At 40.4% G+C, this 23,933-nt stretch overlaps 1 protein-coding gene across 4 annotated transcripts in view; it reads left to right on the forward strand.

Moving 5' to 3' along the window:
- Window positions 1-23,933, forward strand: part of LOC142099562 (inter-alpha-trypsin inhibitor heavy chain H3-like) — a 214,513-nt gene that overhangs the window by 63,527 nt on the left and 127,053 nt on the right. For all 4 annotated transcript variants that reach the window (XM_075183110.1, XM_075183112.1, XM_075183111.1 and 1 more), the window contains exon 8: window positions 13,493-13,661. In XM_075183110.1, the coding sequence (XP_075039211.1) occupies window positions 13,493-13,661 (169 nt within the window). The remainder of the gene's footprint in view (window positions 1-13,492; window positions 13,662-23,933) is intronic.

A 23,933-nucleotide genomic window follows, 5' to 3' on the forward strand; every position in this document is an offset into this window, starting at 1 on the left:
TTAGCACGCAGGTAGCATATAGCAGGGCAGTACTTGATAACTGGATAACGTTAGGCAAAGACCAATCAACAATATAGTAGAAGAGTCAGCGACTTGCAGCTACAATACAGAGGCACTTGTAGACTTTAGTCCAGCTAATAGGTACCATACAATGTAGTAGCTATATAACAAGGAAACATGAATGGTCTACAGCTGGTAAGTTTCACCACGGATATGTAGAGAAGACTTGTCCAGCGCAGGTGTGTAACAGAATAGCGTGAGTGGTCTGCAATTGGCAAGTTGTACCACTGATGTGAAGGGAAGACTTGTCCAGGCGCAGGCATGGAACGGAGTAACGTGAGTGGACTGCAATAGGCAAGTTTTACCACTGATGTGTAGAGAAGACTTGTCCAGGTGCAGGTGTGGAACGGAGTAACGTGAGTGGTCTGCAATAGGCAAGTTGTACCACTGATGTGAAGGGAAGACTTGTCCAGGTGCAGGCGTGGAACGGAGTAACGTGAGTGGTCTGCAATAGGCAAGTTGTACCACTGATGTGAAGGGAAGTCTTGTCCAGGTGCAGGCATGTAACAGAGCAACGTGAGTGGTCTGCAATAGGCAAGTTGTACCACTGATGTATAGAGGAAACTTGTCCAGGAGCAGGCAGGTAACGGAGGTAGCGAGAGTAGTCTGCAGCGGGTAAGTTCTACTACCGATGTGGAGAGGAGACTTGTCCAGGAGCAGGCAGGTAACGGAGGTAGCGAGAGTAGTCTGCAGCGGGTAAGTTCTACTACCGATGTGGAGAGGAGACTTGTCCAGAGCAAATGGATAACACGAGCAGAAACAGGAAACACCTCAGAGTCTCAAGGAATGAGATCCAAGAACAGGCAAAGGTAATAGGGCAACAGGTGCCTTAAGTACTGAGAGGTGATTAATTAACCAATGAGACTAGAGGCGAGGTATTAACTGTTCAGGGTTTCTGCACATGCGCAATCTTAGTCAAGATGGCGGACCGCCGCGGCTCAGGAGAGGCGCCGGCAGGACCGAGAGAGACTCATGTCCCAACCTAGAGGCACTAACAGTCCGGTGAATTACAGGCACGTTAGACTGCGCGCCTCCTAAACTAGCTTTGCCAATAACAGAAGGTGTGTCTTCTTCATGGCTAGCGTGACACCTACACTCCCCTCCTCCCTTGCTTCCCACTCTATCTGTGCACTGGTAGTCAGTTTTACCTGTGCACCCGCTCTCTGTTGATTTGTAAATTTTGTGCTTTTTGTAACTTTTTGTACTTTTTTGCACTTGTGTAATGCCTGTATAACGTGTACTGTTATCCTGTACTGTTGTCCCATGCTCTATGTACAGTGCTGCGGACCCTTTGTGGCACCTCATAATTAAATGATAATAATAATAAATAATAATATCTTCACTGTACCACTGAATTGTTCTCTGATATGAATCAAAAAGATCCCCATAAGTCTATACAGGGAAAATACTTGAGGTACTAGTTTCAAAGGATTGATCAGACATATGGCCTGAATATGTAAAGTTTTGTATTAATCCAAGTTAAACAAAAGGTGTGTAACCTCCTATATTCCAAGTTTGGTTGAATGACATAGTACTGAGTTCTTCTCCAGTATGCTGTCAGGAACCAGGTATTTTTATTTGGATATAGTGGGCATGTCCTACCAAACAGAAATTTTGATTTAAGTATAAAATTTCATTGTAAATTCCACAGCTTCAAATGTTCCACTCCATCAAAAGCATGTTTTACTTTTTCACCCACTCCTGACTACCTTAAACACTTACATAAATTTCATCCAATTCAAAACAAAACTAACTTGAGCAGTCTGGACACAGTTTAATCATTTCCCGCATTTCTAGCACAATAACGTTCCAATAATTACATCAAAGAAGACTTTGGCCCTGTCACTGTCAGTCTACCATATCTTTTCCTCCCATTTCCTTTTTTTCTTTTCTCCACACACAAAAAAGGCATTGAAAGATGAATTTTGTTTCTTTTATTGTAAATTTACATTCTTTTAAAACATCAATTTATCTTTATTTTATTCTGATTCTGTACATCCTCTGCGTAAGCCGCTTTTTTCGTTTTCAGTGTATTCACTTTGTGCTGTTAAACATTTATTTAAAAATAAAAAGTGTTATATGTCACTTATTACACAATAGGAAGCTTTAGTAACAGTCCTTAAAGTAAAAAATGTATCAGACCTGATATCCATCCTCCTATACCCTTCATTCAGATTCAGCCATGAAAACCATCCCTCTAGATAAGCATCACCAGTGTGCTCCTTTGAAAATTTATATTTCATGTCTCTTATTTCTTGTAAGTGTTCATCAATTATTTTCTCTGTGTCATTAATGAGAAAAGTGCAACACTGAGCTTCAAATTGAGTGTTTAGGGTCAAGCAGTACCCTCCGGACTGAGCTATCCAATATTGACCTATTGTCTTACATATATGCAATAATGTGTTGGGCTCTTTGTTAGTGGGACTTTGGCACCATCTGATACACCTCTCTTCAGGAGGGTGTCCACAATACTCACAAATACATTTTTGTATTTGGGGTAAACCCGTACAGTCATTGGTTTCTCTTTCTTTTTTGTGTTTGTGTTGAACTTTCATATTGGAATATTTCACATTATATATAATGATCTCTACACTACTATTGGCGTGAGTCTGGTTCTTCCAGACCTGGCTTTTTTTTGTAGACTGATAAGCACTTACAGCCCACAACAAAAGAAAATAACTTGCAATCAATATACATCCTGCTAATATCATTGAACACCACTCTCTGTTGTTCCTTGGACCTTTAAGTAACTTGTACTTATACATTTTACTCAGACTCCCCTCGGGATGCCGACCTTCTCCGATCTAATTTTAATTTCAAATGGCAGCACAGGAAGATCAAGTACCTGGGTGTTTTCCTCACATCCCGCTATGACCTCCTTTTTCGTGAGAACTTCCTACCTCTTATCTCCAGGATGCGGGCGGGTCTATCTTCTTAGAACCACCTCATTGTCTCACCGCTGGGCAGGATCACAGCTGTCAAAATGAATTTTCTCCCTAAATGGTTATACCTTTTCCAAACCCTACCAGTAGCTGTCCCTGCTTCCTTCCTTGCTAACAACCAAAAAGCCCTCACCCGCTTTATCTGGAATCATAGACCCCTAAGAATCTTAGCCAACATTTTAAAGCGTCCAATTCCTGGAGGTGGTAGAGGCCTCCCCGACCTTAAACTATATTATCTGGCTTCCCATCTCTCGCAAATTGTAGCCACATACACCCCCTCAGGTTCCATCTCATGGCTCGACATAGAGTCGGCTTACCTAACCCTTCCTGAGCTTGCCCCTCTTTGGGGATTGTCACCTCCTCGTCGTCCCCCTGCTGTTAAACTGCTCCCCTCTTTTAAATTTGATACCATGCTCTGGTACTCCCACACCACCAAACTAAAACTCTCAACCGCAACATCCCCTTTAACCCCCATCTGGCACAATCCGGTGTTTTATCCTGGTTGCGCCACCACGATGCACGGCAGGAGGACTTGTGCAGGTTTTAAATTCCCTGTAGACTTCTCCAAACAAGGCCGATGGCTTACGCTTGCAGATCTCCAACTCCAATTCCCGTCCCAAACCTTCAGCCCCTTTGAATTTTTCCAAATTAACCACTTTTTACGATCCCTTCCGCCAACATATGTCCTTAGAGACCTTACTCTCTTCGAGCTTCTCTGTAGGCGTCAAATATATGGTATTCTTCTCACCTCGGCTCTTCCATTTCCAAACCCTCATGAGGAAGAGTGGGAAAAGGACCTTGGTCCCCCTCCGGACGGGGAGGCCTGGGAGGACATGAGACTGGGGATAGCTAAATGCTCAATCTCAACCAAACTGAAGGAGACCTCTTACAAAATCTACTACCGTTAGTATTACACTCCCACAAGACTCCACAGAATGTTCCCTTCTTCCTCACCCTATTGTTGGCGAGGTTGTGGCCATAGGGGCACAATGCTTCATATTTGGTGGACTTGCCCTAAGATCACCTCCTTCTGGGACTCAGTCCATAGTTTCCTAAACACCCTATTTGAAGGCCCCATCCCAAAAGATCCCTGGGTTTTACTTTTGTGTTACCCTAGAGCATTACCTTTGGCTTCTGAGGTCTGCTCTCGACTATGTGCCTGTACCTTTATCACCGCTAGTTGCTTAGGCGGTTGGAGTGCAGCAAACAGTGACCTAATGAGTTCTGCACTCCTTTGTATGATGCTTCATCAACATAATATCGGGAACCATCTACAAACAATTCTAAATCAGAATTCAGTACAGGGATTTCAGATATGTCAGGTATAGCAGCACTTTCTAATCTTATTAGTTCAATGCAATCATGCACGGGAGAAAAAGAAAAAGTTTATATATTTTCTGTGTCTTGCTGCTGCTGTGACTGACACTCACTTTCACTATGTGTCTGATCAATATCTGTTTCTTGTGTCAATATGCACCCCTTCTTTACCCTCTATGAATACAGCAATACAATAATGTTGCTAGATTCAAAGATGTACACCCTTCCAATTTGACATTAGAGGGGGTAAGCAAAGCCACCTCATATTTAGTGAGCCTGGCTGAGGACAAGTGTTTTGTCTGTGCCCGGTTGAGAATTTCTGTTACTCCATGTGGTACTTGTATAACAAGTTCATGTCCTAACATCATGGGGGCTGTTTCTTTTTTATCAGTAGTACAGCTGTCACTACTGATTTAACACATATTGTGCCGCCCTGATTATAGAGTCTAATTGCATAGAATAATATGCTAAGGGTCTTTCTTTCCACCCATGTGCTTGTGTGAGCACTCCCTGGGCATGTCCCTGTCTTTCATGAAAAAACGGATTCAACAATTTGTTAGAATCTGGCAAAGCCAGTGCAGACTCTGAGGTTACATCAGCTTTCAATTGTTTAAACATTTGTTCCTGCTCGGGGAGAGTGTAAATGGCTTGTAATCGTCCAGAAGTGCTAATGCATGAGTACGGATAATAGCTCATAAAGTCTTAATTCTTTTTTCTAAAACACGATAGTCATTACTCAGCCGATTCTATATCACGTAAATCTTTCTAGAGTTTGCTTATGTTTGTTGTGGCTGTGGACTCACACAATACAAAACACATTGCAACCTTCTACTCATTGAGAGTTGGACATATTCAATCTGGATTACCTAAAGGGTCTTTCTCTGTAGCTGGGAGGTTTGTTGGTTCTGAGAGAACAATGCGTCCAAGATTTGCCTGTAAACAGTTTAAACAGCTAGCAGAATTTTGCAGTTAGTGTAAAGAATCTCAGAGCATACCAATAGGCCATAATCAATTGAGCCCTAGCAGTCTTTGATAAGTGTGTTAAACCATGACTAAGCTGTGCGAAAACAAGGTCCAAACTTTTTTTTCATGCAACAAGCTTGCCATCATTACTGCATCAAAAAACCTGTGTGGTCAGGTTCACATCCTCCCTGCTTGCCATCTGGAGACCTACTGTGAAGAACAAACTTTTTTTTATAGAGATTAACATTTGTTCATTTGGGATCACAGTAACTGTCATTAATTCACATTTTTCTTCTTCTATCCCTTTTTCTGCTGCTGACTTTACTACTTTGTCACTCTGGTATTAAACAATTTGCCAATCAGTGTGTGTCTACCCTCTATCACTGCTTTTCCCTCACTCTCCTGTAAACCATTATCAGGTAACCAGCAAACATTCTGTGCAGTGAGTGACTGCTCATTAAACACTTGTTTATGTGTTTCTCTGTGTAGCTTAACTGTGATGTTATGTTTCATGCCATGAAAAGAGTGATTTCCTCAAAGGGGCAGTCCCTAATCTCACAAACAGGGAATGTCAGAGTGACGTGACCTGGGTGCATGCTCTAAGCCACTCATATCTCATCATCAACTAGCACAGCCCCCTTGAATGACTCTGATGTTTTCCTGGATTTCAATTATTCTATCACACAAAGCCTTTTTAAAGAGTTCCAGGCATTCAGCCATTTTAAAGGCAACTCTGTCTCTTTCACAAATCAGAGCACTCTCGTTAAATACCTCGCATTGTGGCTGCAAATCACTCAACGTTTTCTCAACAGAATCTCCCATCACCAAACATTCACGCATATCTTTAGATTCTGTGTTTTCCCTATCGAAAATACAAATGTATTAATTTGAATAAATCTCGCTCACAGATGGGATTTTATCTCGTAATATTTCTTTATGGGCATAACAAACACCCTGATTTCAGAGAAACATTCATCAGTGCCATTTTCACGCAGATTAAAACCGCTTGTATGTCTGCATATAAAAGCTCACTTACACCTGTTTCTACTTCACAGAGATAATTATTTTTTTCTACTCCAAAAACAAAAATGGCTTTTGGACCCCAGCCAGCTGGAGGTCAGTGTTTTCTCCTGACACTATCTGTACATTATTTACAGTCTTGTCCTTTCACCGATTCGTGCAGTGACGGACCACAGAGTTTAAAACTTTTTGCATCTCTTCAAAGGCTTACATTTAACCAAGACAGGCATTACATTTACAAATGTACAACCTTTTCTATCTTAAAACAGAAAAAAGTCACTCCCTCACTTATAGAGGGAGAAAAATTAATTGATATATTTCAGCCTATGACTGTGGAACTACAAGTTCCAGTATTAAACTAAATACTAATCAGCTTTAATGTGTTGTTACCATTTGAGAGACATTTTAGTTACTTTTGAATCATTGAAGCATACTCGAAGAACCTTTTGGTCAATTATATATACATTCAAGAGAAAAATGGTGAAAAGAATCACCTAAGAGAGATTGTTAACTGAGGCACTCCAGTCCCTTGAAAAATATTTAAAAACAAATTTTATTGAAATTTTTTAAAATTAGATAAACCAGATAACATCACAGTCGGCAAATATTAAAATAAAGAGGTGATGAAAAATAAAGTAAGTGATAGAAATGGTTAAAAATACCCTTCTGGGAAGCCGGTGGTCACAAAATTGTGACACTTATAATTAACTGGGAATAATACCCATAATTATAGACATTGTATCAATGAGATTCAAAATAACACGGTTTATTGGGATTCAATTATATTCCCTATATTCATCGATACATAGTGTGTCACATATAGCCAGCAAGTGTGTCCACTCTGAATTGAATAACCGTAGTGTAAGAATGCACTTGTAGGGGTTATAATTATCAAAAATACTCAGGTATGATAGTCTGACATAGACATACAAAGGAACTTAAATAAATGTATATATAGTTCCAAAAACTCAGGATTGGTACTCTAACCCAGCACCCTCTCTCATGCAATGTGTGAAAGAGAGGGGTTAACTAGGTCATAACCACAGATGATTTCCTTCTAACACATATCTGCTGTATTAGGAATTGAGTCAGTTCTGCCTATGATCATACTGATAGTAAAGATCTGACTAGCGATATTAAGGAACCTCAAATCTCCTCTTGTTTGTCAGACAATATTGCCCTGGTGTTAAAGCCCTAAACAAAGCGCACTGCTAAGTTCAAAATTAATTATAACATGAGATAGAGTGTGACACGATCGCGGCTAACTCCGCTGACCGGCTTCACACTTCCGGGTGTGTGACGTCACGCGTCACACGTGACCCGACGTACGTTTCGCCTTGATCGGCTTAGTCATGGGAAAAATCTCGTAACCTCGGTTGTGAGAGCACCCCCTCATTTTGTATTTCCTACATAATTATATAAATAACTCTTAGGTACAAATGATGAGGAAGTCCTAACCTTAGAGCGAGATGGATTTGCTTTTTTCTATGAATTATATATACATTGTCAGATAACCAAAACAGTCCTTCTCTAAGATTTCTTTGACAATATCAGTACAGAGGGAGAGAATATTGAAATTCATTCCCCCATCCCGGATCATAGTCCCTCTTTCTTCACATACTGAAGTCTTTTTCACAGAATAAGGGGGGGGACACATTCCATTCTCTCAGCTGTGCAGCATCACACACACTCTGTACAATGTTTCTCCCACATACATGCATTTACAGTACACAACCCACCATCCCTCTCTCTTACATTTCACAGCTTATATGAATTTAAATTTCAACATCAAAAGTACCTGTTACAGGGAAGTTAAATTTGTTAGAAGTCTGCCTTATGCAAAGGCTCAAGATACTTAACAACAATTAAACTATTCTTCATATAAATTTGACTAACAACTGTCTTCAGTAAAACTTGTTTTTAACTCAATTTAATAACATATTCACAAAACAAATAATGCTTGTCACAATGTTTAAACCTTCTGTCTGGGTCCTTAATTTTGCAGCATTCTACACTTTACACATTTCTTTACTCTCCAATAATTTTGTCCTGTTTCACATTCGCATTTCCACATATACTTTGACTTTCCAGATCTCTTAACTTCCATGTGCCACCTCAAACAATCTCTTGGGGTTTGGACTCAATATCCCTTTCATTCTTGTCACATTACAACTTTCAACACTATTGTTCCTCCAACCAAACATGCCAATTCCTTCCCTTATATCTGCCATCTCTGCACATTCATGTTGATAAATCAATTACTCTGTGGTTTCCATCTACTTTTCACATTTTTCTCTTAAGTTATGTTTATCAATATATTTTGACATACTCTTTATCATGTATTGTATCTTAATTGGATCAAAACTACCATCGTTGGTCAAACCAAACTTCTTAAATAATTCACCCATTTCTTCACAAAATTCCTCGCCAAGGATATATTCCATTATGTCCATAGGCATTCCTGGAACATCAGATTCTGTACTATTGTTACTACCCATGGTCAAAATACCTTATGACCTAATCAAAATATCTTATGACTTGAAACAAAAAATATGTATTATTGTTAATTTCCCTGGTCAAAATACTTTATGACCTTGTCAAAAAACCTTATGACTTGAAACAACAAATATGTATTATTGTTAATTTCCCTGGTCAAAATACTTTATCACCTAGTCAAAATACCTTATTACTTCAAATAACAATTAATACAGCCTGAACCTGCACCTGGGTTCCAAAGAAACAAATTCCTTATCAAATTGTGTACCTTATGGGTTTCAATGCAATGAGATTAAACCTTGACCATCACATTTTCCAAAGAACAACATATAATATGCAAAACATACCTTAAACAAAATGAATAAAAAGTTTCCTCTGATTGGCTTCTATGGTCGAGGCAAATCAACATACGGAACAGGCAGGACTGCAGAAATACATAGAAGCAGTACAGAAATCTACTCACCACATGGATTTATGAGCCTGTGTCCCTCTCTGATCCAACCTTTGTTCCGTGGGTCAGTGAACGCTGACCATCTCGGTTTTGGGATCCTCCAAAGAAATGTCAATTCCAATGTATGCTATCCATGGATTAAAGCTGAGCTATACACAAACAAAGGGATTCTTATTACATCCATGCATTGATCGATCGATTGATCAATTAGAGAATAGAGGGCCTGATTCATTAAGAATCTTCATTTAAGAAAGCTTCTTATTTCAGTCTCCCGGACAAATCCATGTTACAATGCAAGGGGTGCAAATTAGTATTCTGTTTTGCACATAAGTTAAATACTGACTGTTTTTTCATGTAGCACACAAATACTTGATAGCTTATTTGTACACTGAAATTTAAAGTTGATATTTGTGACCCTTTCTCTTGATACTTCTGCCTTGCACAAACTCTCTAACCTCAATATGAGAAAAAGCTATTTAGTCACATTCCTTAATATTTACTTTGGTGCAGAATTATTTTTGCATTTTAATTTAAATAAAGGCTTTTTTAACTTTTTAACTAACTTTGTATACCTCACTTTCCTAGTGAACTACCATGCAGTATATTAGAGATGCTCAGGCTCGGTTCCCCGAGAACTGAACACGCTCGAACTTAGCAGATCCGAGTACCGTGCCGGCTTTCATGCCCTAGGAATTGAAAATGAGGCAAAACGTTATCGTTATGTCGTCGGATCTCGTGAGTTTTGGATTCTACAAGTTCCGCCCTCCACGGCAATCCAGCGTCATTTCACAGAGGGACACAGAAGGGGTAGCACAGTTCTTGGCAGTCTCTAGTGCAGTTGGGCAGCATCACAGGTAGGAAAGAAAGAGGAGGGGTAGCAGTGTTCTTCAAAATCTCCAGTGCTATTCAGTAGAGTTCCATTGCTCCATTGCTAATTGTCACTGCTGAAATAGAATTAATAGGTCTGGCAGGCTTGGTCTACTAAATCTGCAGTCACATTGTACTGTGCTATATAGGTAACACACAAAGAGGAGAGCTCCATTGCTCCACTGATAATTGTTATTGCTGAAATAGAAATAATAGGGCTGGCAGTGTTGCTCTTAATCTGCAGTCACATTGTACTGTGTTATCAAAATGGATTCACAGCAGTACACAAAAGACCAGGAGCACCAAGCAGCTGCTGGTACCAGTCATGATAATAGTAATCCCTCTACATCATCTGCTAAAGCCTATGTAAAAGTGCATAATGGTTTTAAGTCAGGGAAACAAAAATGTAAAAAAACACCTTTTACATTGGTCAAGAAAAAAAGACCTGTAATCCAGGCAAAGTTATCTGCACAAAAAATAAAATTGCCAACATGCCATTTTACACATGCGAGGAAAATATGAGACCTTCGCCTTTCTCTATGAGTGCTAGTTCTGCAACTGTCACTGAGGCATCTTCTTGTAAGGTCAGTCATGACCAAGCAAGACCTTGTCATTCGGACTCCAAAAGTGATGTCCAAATACTTTTACATGTAAAAGCTGAGCTGGAAGAAAACAGTAAGGCATTAGAGGAAAATGCATGTTCTTATTCAGAAATGACACAAATCCCTGACGAGAATCAATCCACAAGTGCTATGTGTAATCCTGACCTGTCTGATAGTGTACCCATAAAGAAGGCCTCTTTCAGCATTTCTGCAGATGTATGCATGAACAGCCCAAGTGTAGCCGGTGATACACAAATTGAGGATGCCACTTTGGAATTGCAACAGGATGAGGGGGATATTTGTGTACCTGACGAGGAAGCTAATGAGGATGGTGATGAGGATGATGTTGTTCGTGTAATTCCTGCACCAGTGGAAGCAGTTCTTGCACGTGATAATAAGAAGGCCATTGTCATACCTGGGCATAAGACCAAAAAATACACCTCTTATGTGTGGAATTATTTTTACTCAAATCCTGGGGTAAGTTGTCTAGCCATTTGTAGCGTTTCTAAAGCCACAGTAATGTAAGCATGGATGTCTAAATAGACGTGTATATGTATTACCTTCCAATTTTCTGCTATTTCATCAGTATTGCACAAAGTGTTTGTAATCTGCACTTTATATCAAAGGTACCTAACTATATTAGAATTTATTGGGAATTGGGAATTGGGGCTGATTTGAAGCTCAGTGATGAACTTGCAATTTGCTGTGAATTACAATGGCTCTTTTAGTGCATTGTCTGGCACCCTGGATTGGTCTGATAAAAGCACGCATCCCGGCGGGTTAGGTAAACGGGGGTACGGGGGTCAGCGCTCTTTGCCATATATTAGTTGTAGAAATACCACAGTTATCCAAGGAATGGGTGAAGCAATCAAATGAACCATAACTGATTTCATGATCCAAGGACAATTCCATCTTGAAACACATTTCTTTTCTGCCACTGCTGTGTGGCAATGTTTCCTAGATGTGCTATGAACTGTCGTGTGTTTGAGCTATTGCTCTGTTGCTTAGCATCAAGCCTGGTCTCTCCATTCTTTGTTTGAAAGTGTATGAAAATAATATTGTGACCTGTGAGATGGTCAAAATTGACTGCAAATGACTTGAAATTAGTGTTATTAAGGTTAATAATAATGTAGGGGGAAATAAAGCAAAATTACGTGACTTTAGCAAACAAAATAAGGATTTCAGAAAAAAATAGGGCTCCAAAACCAAAACCAAAACCAAAATGCGCAAGGGCGGTTTTGCTAAAACCAAAACCAAAACACGAAAAATCCAGATTCAAAACCAAAATCAAAACCAGACATGGGGGTCGGTGAACATCTCTACAGTATATAATTATTGGTGCAGGTAAAGGGAAACTGACAGAAGCAAACATTGTATAAGAAACAATTTGCATGAAAAGAGACTCCTTGAGAATTGCTGTTGATCAGGAAGGTGTAGGGGGTCACATTTAAACAGTTTAATATATACTATTATTATTATTATTGTAGATTTGTAAGGCACCACAGTGGTCCGCAGAGCCATATAGTACAGAAAACAGGACATACATAAAACAAGGACATACATAAAACAAGGACATAAGAGGAAGACAAACTAAATGCCGATATGAAAAAAAAGGGTATGGAGGAACCTGCTCATTCGAGATCTAACATTCTAAGTGGAAGAGGGCACAGCTAAAGCAAGAGAAGTTAGTGTCGTTTAGAGTAGATATTGGGACAGCTGTGAGGGTGTATTAGTGTGAATTATATCATCAGGGATAAGGGAAGCTTTAAAAAATAGATGGAATTTTAGAGAACATGTAAAGATTTGAAGGCTATGGGAAAGCCTTATTGGCTGTGGTAAGAAATTCCAACAGTGGGGAGCAGCATGGGAGAAGTCTTGTAGGCAGGAGTGAGAGTTACAATGCAAGGGTTGCAAATTAGTTTATTATTTTGCACATAAGATAAATACTGGCTGTTTTTTCATGTAGCACATAAACACTTGATAGCTTTATTTGTACACCTAAATTTTAAGTTAATCTTGAACAGACAGGGACGGGCTGGGCCAGGGGGCAGTCTAACCACGGTTTGGGCCGGCCGGCTGCCCCCCGTGGATGCAAGCAGTGCATATTTCCAGCGGCGCACAGGCATCGCGTGTCATGTGATACAGCCGCCTGCGCGTCCCCCGGGCTGAAATTTGCCAGCCCACCCCTGAGAAGAGGCCTGGCCAACTTGTGGCTCTCCAGGTGTTGTGAAACTACAAGTCCCACATGCCCTGACAGCTATTGGCTGGCTATCTAGAGACAAAGCTTGGGCTTGTAGTTTCATTAAACTTGGAGAGCAACAGGTTGGCCAGGCCTGATCTAGAACATGTCCTATCCCAACTATAGATCTGCCATCACCTTTTAAATTTGCTTTCCCCTGCAATGCAACATGGTTTTGCCTAGGTGCAAGTTAATCACTTTTTCAAATTTACTTTCCTTAATGAATCAAGTACTCCATGCATAAAACATGAAAGTATGAATTGCTCTGTGATATACTGAATACGTGTCTTTCAGTGGGCAAATGGAGCAGAACAATATTCAGTAGAGAGGTTAGTAATTTAATAATCTAATGATCAGTATGTAACATGTAAAGAGAAGACTCTGCAGTATAGGAACTTTGAGGTTCTGTGTGGTTTATAAGTTTATATAGTTTATAAGGTCAGTTTCTGCAAGGAGTAATTGTAATTCCGCACTTACTGGTAAATCTTTACAAATTATAACTGTATATACACTTAACTGATGTATCTATATTTAGATAAAAGAATCGCTGCTTACACTTCTGACTGACACTACGAAGTATGATTACATAAATTTCATATGGTTTCACCGTTATACTGAAGTCTGGAAGGATTCTTTTGTCAAAGCGACTCCAAAGAACATTGAAAAGGCCAAAAAATTTGTCAGAGCTATTACTGTGCATGGTTGTAAGTAACTTTCATTTAAAAATAATAATAATAATATTGTGACTATTAATTTGTCTAAGCATTCATAAGGAAAAATACAGCTATCTAGGGGAAGGGAACCCCCCTTGTATCAAGGTATTACCATGAAGGCAGCAATCTTAGATATTATATATGGTATAGGAAGCGCGGTGTATCCCGTTATTTTGATTGTTGCTTATTATAGATCCCAGTGATAGTCGAATTGTGCAGATGCAAGACGCCAGTGGCTCCATTAGCAAGGCAAAGAGGAGTGGGGAGAGTGGACAACCCCATGAAGTACTGTTCACAATAGAGAAAAGGGGCAATGCATTGCTGTTGGCTATTACGCTAGTGAAGTGTTAAAATAGAGGAACACTAAACTGTATAAAAATCGACCTAGAAAAACCCATTGTGGTGAGGGTGGTTTTCATAAAGGGCCAGGAGACCCTATTGAAGACCATTTCAGCATCAAGAGACACCACCAGTGCATGAGTCTGGAAGCAATTAGCTGCATCAATTAAGTTGATGGCCAATCGGGCAAGGATGAATCCCACTTGGTCTGGGTGGACAAAGGTTTGGATTGTCAGGACAAATCTATTTTCTAAGTAACTTATTAAAGTGCTTTAAATCTACATTTAAGAGCAATATAGGGTGGTAACTTTCACAAAGGCTAGAATTGTGTCCCTCCTTGGAAAGAACGATACCTGCTCTGGTGGTGTCTCTTTCAAATTTCTTGCCACTTAGAACCACATTGAAAAAGGGAGAAGCATATGTATGAGGACTGAGCCAAAATTCTTACAAAACATATCGGTAAAGCCATCAGGTCCGGGAGCCACAAAGTTCTTAAATGTTTTAATGGTATCTGGAATCTCCCTCACTGTGACATCAGCATTTTGCGCTAGTATCTGAGCTTGGGAAAGACAGGGTAAGTAGCAACTTTGGAGGTAATCATCCATCTGAGAGCGTAGAGCTTAAAGGCACGTTAATAGGTGGATGTAGATTATACAAAGATCTAGAATAGGAGCAGAATCTATTTTCTTTGGCCTGGGAGTCATACAGAGATTGTTGGGCTGGGTCATCAATTGCTATAATGCAATTACGGGTGTATTTATTTTGTAGTTTTCAAGCAAGTTGCATGTCTGCCATATCCCCTTTTCATAAAATCGCTGGAGTGTTTTTGCCACTTTGGAGGCAAGCAATTTACCAAGCTGGCCCTGGTAACAAGGAATTTAATGTAGGTTTTCTGCATGGGATATTTTTGGTGAATGGTGGTATGGGTTTGTATCTGGTACTCTAGGTCTGACTGATTGTTGGTGGAGTTATTTCTCGTGGGAGGCTTGGCTGATAATACGACCCCTAATGGTAGCTTTATGGGATTCCTACATAATGGAGGAAGTGATGTCCACATGATCGTTATCCATCTTAAAGTCTATCAGGGCCTGATGGATCATATTGTTACTGTCTTTTTTCAGATACAAGTGGTCATTCAATCTCTGCCTATTACAAGGAGAGTAAGGTAGCAAAACGTCAAGGTTCGCCACTACAGTTGAGGGATCAGACCAAGGGACTGAGGCGATGATCACCGAGGTCAGGTACCAGGTTGTGTGAGCATCTAGAGCAGGGGTGGGCAAACCTGTCCTCAAGGGCCATATCCAGTTCATGTTTTTAGGATTTCTGTCTGTAGAAACAGGTGGGATAATTACTGACCCAGCCAAATAGATTAACTCAGCTGTACATGATTAAAGAAATCCTAAAAACATGAACTGGATATGGCCCTTGCGGACAGGTTTGCCCACCCCTGATCTAGAGAAAGCATATAGTAGCCATTAATTTGGAAGAGCAAAGATAGCAATTTGGAGCTCTTGCAAGCAGTTTGAGTGCCAGGTGGTGTGGATTGTGAGCAATCCAGCTTAATAATCAAGATGGCATTAAAGTCCCCACCCACCACTACCAGTCCAACCAGAGAATGAGAAAGTTTGGTAAAGAAGTGTGTAAAAAATGTGCTCTAAAAAGATAGAGCATAGTAAGGGTAATGGGTGTTTGTGAGATGGAACCAGTCAGTATGAGCTAATGTCCATGTGGTTCTATATAGGAAGAATCAATTGTCAGCGGTAGGGAGTGATTTATATGAGTCCCAGTACCATTGACTTTTTGTGGATATGTAGAGTAATAGACATGAGAGTTAAATTTACATTACAGGCCTGGGTGGATGTGCTCAAAATGGGTTTCTTGGAGAGTTACTATGAGGAACTGTGAGGAATCTGTGAGGAACGACATTTAAGATATTTAAAGAGCATTGTAGATTTATGGGGACGATTGAGACAATTGACATTAATGGTCATTATGAACAAAGTCATGGAAGGGACCAGTGGGGATCAGACCAGAGAAAACCACAGTGGAGAATATAGACCATGCATGGGCTCGACCAGAGCAGGGAACAAGGGAAGAGGGAAGGAAAGGTTAGTAAAAAGCAGAAAAGAAAAGGAGAAGACAGCCTAACCGGCATGGTGTGTCTTCCAAGGACAGATACCAATATATCCTGTGTACCTGGTGAGTGTGGGGGTGGCGGCGAAGCCAGGAGGACATTGGAGGGGGGGAATCCCCAACTTTAATAGATGTAAACATGGGAACATGCAAAAGTAAACAACAAAATAGAGATGGGAGTGCAGGCTATAAGCTTCAAAAAACAGATATCAACCAGCATGAGTGAAAAAGCAATGTAAAAAATAGGGCTATCTAGAAAAAACTGTTTGTAGAGTTTAAGCTAGTGGCATGAGACAAACACTTGGGGCCATCTGTGTCATGAACAGTGGAGCAGTCTAGAAAATGCAAGATATGAGAATAATAGACCACTCCGCTGAATGGGGGGCAGAGGACAATGGCATGGTCGGTATCCAGGGCCCCTTGACTTAAGAACGTGAGTCAGTAATAGAGCAGTAAATAACATTGCAGAATTATCAAATCAAACATAATGTATTTGGTGTTAGCAGTGGAGTCCACAACATAAATATCTGCAGGGCCTCAGAAAGGAAGGAGCGAAAGTGACTCGTAGAACACGGCATAGTCTCTTGCACTCAATCTGGAAGAGAGTAAAACATGAGAGTATTGGTAGATATCACAGTATGGAAGGTGCACACCTTCAGTGGTGTATACAGTGTACCAGGTGCATGTCCAAGTGGCCTTGGGAGCCAAGGCCCGGGAAGTTTCTGCTGCTGTAAATGTTGTGGAAAAATTTGCAGCAATGTCTAGTGACTGCAGAAGAATGAGGCTTTGATCCGGAGTCTTGACTTTGTGGGACTTTCCCTCATGGTCGACCAGCAGCTGGATTGGGAACCCCCACTGATAGTGAATCTTGTGGTCTCGAAAGGGCTTTGTGACAGAGGCATGTTTTTGTTGTTTCTGAAGTGTGGAAGGGGCAAAGTCCTGGAAGACCTGAAGACCAGTTCCATTTATGTCTCTTGGTGGTTGATTCGGTGGGTGTTCTGGCCTTAGTGCTCTATGGGTCTGATCCATATAAACATCCATTGAGGAGGCATCAGGGAGCTCATGTCTAAACAGTTCCTCCAAAAATGTAGGTAGTACATCAGCATCTATCGTCTCTAGGTTATTACGAATGCAGATATTGTTTCTTCTAGCTCTATTTTCAATAACTTTCAATATTTTCCAGGTGTTCTTTAAACAACTTCATTTCTGAGTGGATCTCAGCTTGTTATGTTAACATAAGTTCTTGATAGTGGCAGATCTCGTCAACCTTTTGCTCTAGGTCCATGGTTCTGGAGCACAAAGCACTCTATTGTTGGCTTTTTTATTTCCTCCAGAATGACAGTATGGACCTCAGATTGAATGGTGGATTTAATAAGGTCTCTCAATTCTGCTGTAATATATGTTTGGCCAGAAGGGTCTGTATCCTTATGCTCAGAATTATACAGGTGCACGGAGGATATGGTGGGAAGCTGAGAGGTCAACTTTATTTGGATTGAGTAAAGATGGAGGCCATTTCCGGAGGTGCAGGTTTCTTGTTTCTGCGAGACATTGCACCATTCAAAATGAGGAGGGGCCAAGTAGATTAGGATCCAGCCATTAAGACTGTAGTCGTAGAGATGGATCAGTAGTAGTACACTCCCAAGTATGCGGAAAAGGTAGAAGAGTTAGGGAGCCAGGGATTCACTCATTTCCTGGTGGATTAGCAGCCCATTGGAAGATCCATTTTACAGTTATGGCCAAAAAATTTGAGAATGACACAAGTATTGGTTTGTCCTTGCCTGTGAAGCCGTTTTTGTGCAAAGCAATGATGACTGCACGTGTTTCCTTGCAAGTAAACATGGTTGACAGAGGAAGAACAAATATTTCAAGCACCACCCTCCATTTAAAGCATCCAGTCTGTTATTCTAACTCAATCAGCATGACAGAGTGATCTCCAGCCTTGTCCTTGTCAACACTCTCACCTGTGTTAACGAGAGAATCACTGACCTAATGTCAGCTGGTCCTTTTGTGGCAGGGCTGAAATGTAGTGGAAATCTTGTTTTTGGGATAAAGTTCATTGTCATGGCAAAGAGGGACTTTGAAATTAATTGCAATTCATCTGATAACTCGTCATGACATTCTGGAGTATATGCAAATTGCCATCCTAAAATCTGAGGCAGCAGACTTTGTGAAAAATAATATTTGCGTCATTCTCAAAACTTTTTGCCATGTCTGTACAGGTTTTCATGCATAGTCCAGCTGAGGGTGCGGGGTGACACAGTACCAGGCCCTAAAAAGGGGGTGTCCTTGCCGACAGTGGGCAAAAAAGATCCCCAGTAACAGGAAAGGCTCAGAAGCTGAGTAGGTGATCTTCACATGGGCAAAGTTCTCGGTGTCACACCTGCTGTGACAATAACGGTCACATGGGAGGGAGATATCCCAGTCCAGGGATTACAAGGACAGCAGCAGGCCACGGCAGTGAGTGGGTGCCAAAAGAGTCCCCAAATAAGGAGAATAACAGGGCCGGAGATTCTTAAGGGAGAGAAGGGGAGCTCACCTGTGCATCACTGCCCTGTGTTTCGGGGCCTGTCGCAAATATCAGTGCATCCTGGTGCTGCCTGAGTGTCTGTATTGCACACAGAATGGCGTATGGAGTAGTCTACTGGACTACTTTTACTGTGGCCAAATTGGAGGTGCCAGGCCACAGAAGGGAGCTCCACCGTTCTGTCCGCATGGAAGGTCAGGATGCGCGTCCTCTAGGATAGGCATGGAACTTCAGGTGCCCAGATTACAGGAGGGCAGCAGGACCCTGGGTCCAGCTGATGGGTAAGTTGAAGTGGTAACAGGGCCCAGTCGGGATGTAGGGAGTCATTAATGAAGTAGTGAAGGAGAGTTTAGCTGACCCTGCGTCACAGCACTCAGCACAGGTCGAGCCCAATCCTCCACAGGGGTCCCTTTTGCTCCGGTGGCCAGGCGCAGGATCACAGTGATCAATGTGGGAGCAGGGATGGGGTCCACAGCTTGAGGTGGGATGCAGAGAAGAGATAACCCCAAAATGCCTCCAGGAGCTCAAGATGGCATTCAAGCCACTCTCCCCTTTTCTTTTACATGATGTGGATGGCCAGTGCATGTGCATCATTTACCTATGGAAGCGATAGCACCAGGATGTACTATCGTAAGAAGACAAGCCGACAGAGGCAGTGTGATAATCTGGGTAATGTTCTGCTGGGAAATCTCGGGCCCTGGTATTCATGTGGATGTTACTTTGACATGTACCACCTCCCTAAACATTGTTGCAGTCAAGGTATACCCCTTCATGGCAACAGTATTCCCTGAAGGCATTGTCCTCTTTCAGCAGAATAATGTGCCCTTCCACACTGCAAAAATTGTTCAGGAATGGTTTGAGGAACAAGACAAAGTGTTCAAGGTGTTGACTTGGCCTCCAATTTCCCCAGATCTCAATTCGAGCATCTGTGGGAAAAACAAGTCCAAACCATGGAGGCCCCACCTCGCAACTTACAGGACTTAAAGGATCTACTGCTAACATCTTGGTGCCAGATACAACAGGACACCTTCAGAAGTCTTGTGAGTAAATGCCTCAACAGATCAGAGCTGTTTTGGTGGCATGAGGGGGACCTACACAATATTAGACAGGTGGTTTTAATGTTTTGGTTGATTGACTTATACACCGTGGGGGCAGTAGGGGAAATGGACATGCATACAATATACAAAAAATAATCCAACTTCTCACAAAAAATCACTGCTCTTACAAATTGCTCCAAAACCCTTAAATACACAAATGTTGCTGATTGACATCTAGATATTACTCACTTGGTAGTTGTCTCAGTAGGAAATATAGTCTGGCACTGCAAAAGCACATTGACCCCTGGCAACCACTAAGCTGCATCAGTGACATTCACATCCATGACCAGTGCTTCTACTTACAGTTGTTTTTTCCAGGTTCCCCATTGTGACTTTTTCTGTTAAATTTAAAATTTTGTGTATGAATCACAATCTTTTAAGTACAAATATTGACTGGAAAATTTGAGGTTTTGTCCAGGAAAAACAGATAAAGACCAGGAAATCTGCGATTTGAAAGTGGGAACACTGCCTATAACACAATACAGCATCAGCAGAATATATGGTCCGGCACACTGACAGCCACACTGACAGCCACAGCATATCGGCTCCTGTTAAGCAGTATGAGTTGTGGTAGTGTTCCATGTGACACAATACAGCATTGTAATCTGGATTTTCTCTGCTTTCTTGTAGTGCTATTTCTTCAAAGAGCAATTCCATTGAGCTCTCCTTGTGTCATATTTAATTTCCTTGCAGCTAACCATATTGGGAGCAGCCTAAAACTTTTTAATTAATAAAATTAATTACTCTAGTATGCATTTATATATCTATCACTGTGATACATCACATCTAACACATACAAATGTATCAATAAAGAAATAGCAAACTTAATAACTAATCACTTGTGGCAGCATTAAAGACAGTCTTAGCTGCCTTTTAATTAATGAAAACATGAAGGCAGACTAGTTCATGAGAGGTACTATAGGGAATGAAATCTCCACTCCTCTAAAAGGAATGCCACTTGACTATAATGATAGCAAATTAAATGTTTAATTTTATTAAAATAAAAAAATTCTTACACCTATGGATTATATTTTCCCACATACTTATTGCTAAGATACTTTGTCATGTTTAACATGTGGAATGACAGCAGTTTGCTATGAATAGACAACTGTTTGATAGGCCATCTGAATCCACATAAGTCAGTAAAAGTGGAGCTTGTTTCATTAAAAAAAAAACCTGTTTCTCGTATATATACACAAGTGACATAATGTGGAATTACCACTGATTTCAATGGAGTAGCTGCTGTTTTATATGAAATCTGAATCTAGAAAATCAATGAAATACTCGTGTTTTATGGAAAATACCCCAGTTTCTCTCATATTCCCTAATCCCATACACTAAATCCTTGCGTATGTGCTCCCCCGTTCCTGTACCCCATTATGCAAGTGATATGAGGGCTGATTTTGAGTTAGAAGCAAAGCAAAGAAAAGGACCAAGTTTGCACCTTGACAAAACCATGTTGCATTGGAGGGGGAGGTAAATTTAAAATGTAGGGACAGATTTATAGTTGGGTTATGGCATGTCATAGATCAACTCTAATTTCAGTGTAAAGATAAAGCTATCAAGTATTTGTGTGCTACATGAAAAAACAGCCTGTATTTTCCTTGTGTCACAAAAAATAAGTCAATTTCTACCCACTTGCATTGTAACATAGTTTGTCTAGGTGCAAAGTTGCTCCTTTTCTTTGCTTTGCTCCTACCTCAAAATCAGGGAAACTTCCCTTTACAATGCAGCGCCGCTTTAAATTTAATCGCCGAAGACGCTGAACACGCCGGAGTTGAAGAATCCGGACATTAATACATTTACCCCCTGATTTCTATAGAATGACATCTGTTTCATAGGGCATGGCAAAGCAAAAAAGATTACAGCAATTCTCAGTCACTTCAACCAATACAGTAATATCAGTTTTTTTAATTTAGTGCATTTAGAATCAATGTCTGTATGAAATCAGTACTATGATATTGCTTCTTATGGTAGCAAATAGTATAACCTATGTCAATTCCCAAGATAAGTATATTTACCTGCAAGACTCTGTTGACATAGGTTATTTTTGTTACAAATGTATGTATCTTCTGACTCCTAATAGACAATTTTCTAATACATAGGTGTCAAAAGCTGGCTTTTTTCGCTGAAAAGAAGCAAGAATTTATTATTATCATTATCTCTGGACACCAAATTATATGTCAGCTCATACTTATGAATGCATACAGATATGATTGTTTCATACCTCCCAACATTTAAAATCACGAAATCAGGACAAACCAAGCCCTGCTCCCATTCTGCCCACAAACGTGCAATTTTTTGTAAAACTCCCCCCACTTTTGGTTAATTTCAGCCCATTTACAACTTGCAAATCTGGTTGGGCCACCAAAATCTGTACAGTTGGCTGGTAAGTTGTCTGCTCGGAATATTTCTATGTTTCAGAGAAAATGTCAATAGGAACAACTTCATTCCCCCATAGGATATATTTGGGTAGTTTAATTGAGGTATTCAACCAGTGGTTCTTCATCTGTTGGGGAACTATAGGTGGAAGCATGTCTTCTTGCCTGAGCATGCTTGGAATTGTAGTTCCCAAACTACTAGAGTATAATGTGTTTACATGCCCTTCAGGACAAGTTCACATGTACCCCACCCAGGCAAAGGTCTTCCACTTAAGCAGGCAGAATATATTTGGATTTATAATTTCTTAACTGCTAGACTAAAATGCTATTATCTAAAGTAAGGATCTTCTCTGATAGGATTGCCATGTAAGTGTTCTATAGTCCAGGCTGTAAATTACATCAACTGTAATCAACTGATATTAACTTTACAAGCCATGTTTTCATAAACAGGAACTCATGTAGTGTACTTACGATTAACCCCTTACCTTAGTGTAATATAATACGAATGACTGCTTGAACCAAGAATTGTTTTTTAATTAGAGACTTTTCACATAAAAAACAAACAAACTACAAAACAATATCAAAAACTATCACCTGCAACTATCCCTACATGACCCAGGAGTCTGGGCTGATGACAATGTGAGTTTTCATCAGAGCTAGGGCTTGCAGTATACATCAAGAGGTGACTGCCAGTGATAGCAGTGCTCTATCCCTCACTGTATCCGTCGCCACCTGTAATTTTCACCTGGTCTCGCCAGCAATTACTTGTTTATGGAAGCCTATCTATAAACAAGCATTGTGCTGGTTCATATACAGCAGCAATGCTTGTACTGTTATTTCCATCTTAGGATAGGGATAAAAGGTGAAAATTAATGAAACCATTAGTTATTATATAAATAAAATATTTTTCCAATTGTGAATATATATAATATATTATATGTTTAACTTTCTTCCCCCCCCATCACACACACACACACACACAGAGTTGGAATTGAAAGTTAATGTCTGGACTTCTGGAGTTCTTCTGTGCATGCATGATGGAGCTAGCTGGGTCACACATTTGCAGATCACCTGAGACATTTCCTGACTTTATCACACTTGAAGATATCATTGGGAAGATCAAGTCTACTGGTCAACTACCAGTGAAAGGAATGGAAAGAGGATACTTTGCAGAATGAGCTAAATTACTTTGGCAAGATAATATATAGAAACTGTTCCTGGAGTACAATTTGAGGCAATAAGAGTACTGCCGGAACCCTGACTTTGCTTCTGTCGGAGTACTGGGAAATATATTCATATTATGGAAGCGCAATTGTCAATAGGATAAACAAACATACTCATTGTCAAGACTGTGGAAGAGGTACTGTAGAAAGAAACTAAAATCTGGCAGAAAAAGGCCAAGAATTATTTTGGAGACAAATTTACCTCAGTACCAGACTCAATTCTGTTCTCCTTACTAAATAGAGGCACTCATATTCTTGAATGCTGAGAGGAGTCCACCAATAGAAAAAAGAGAATACAGTTTTAGATCTGGAGGAGAAATACACCAATATATCATCAAAACATTCTACACCAAAAATGAGAGTCACAGTGAAAAGTAATGCAAGTTACATAACTCCTTGGAATATAGGACTAGTGTGTGAAAGAGCTGCTGAGTACTATTAAACAGGATATTCTGAAGATGTTGGACCCTGGATAATGGATTTATGATGACGTTATAGAAGAATCCACATTGAAATTTTCCCAGAGAAGTTTGAATGAGCAAAAATGGAATGCCCAAATTATATAC

The sequence above is a fragment of the Mixophyes fleayi genome, chromosome 8 (assembly GCF_038048845.1).
Source record: "Mixophyes fleayi isolate aMixFle1 chromosome 8, aMixFle1.hap1, whole genome shotgun sequence".
Taxonomy (NCBI): domain Eukaryota; kingdom Metazoa; phylum Chordata; class Amphibia; order Anura; family Limnodynastidae; genus Mixophyes; species Mixophyes fleayi.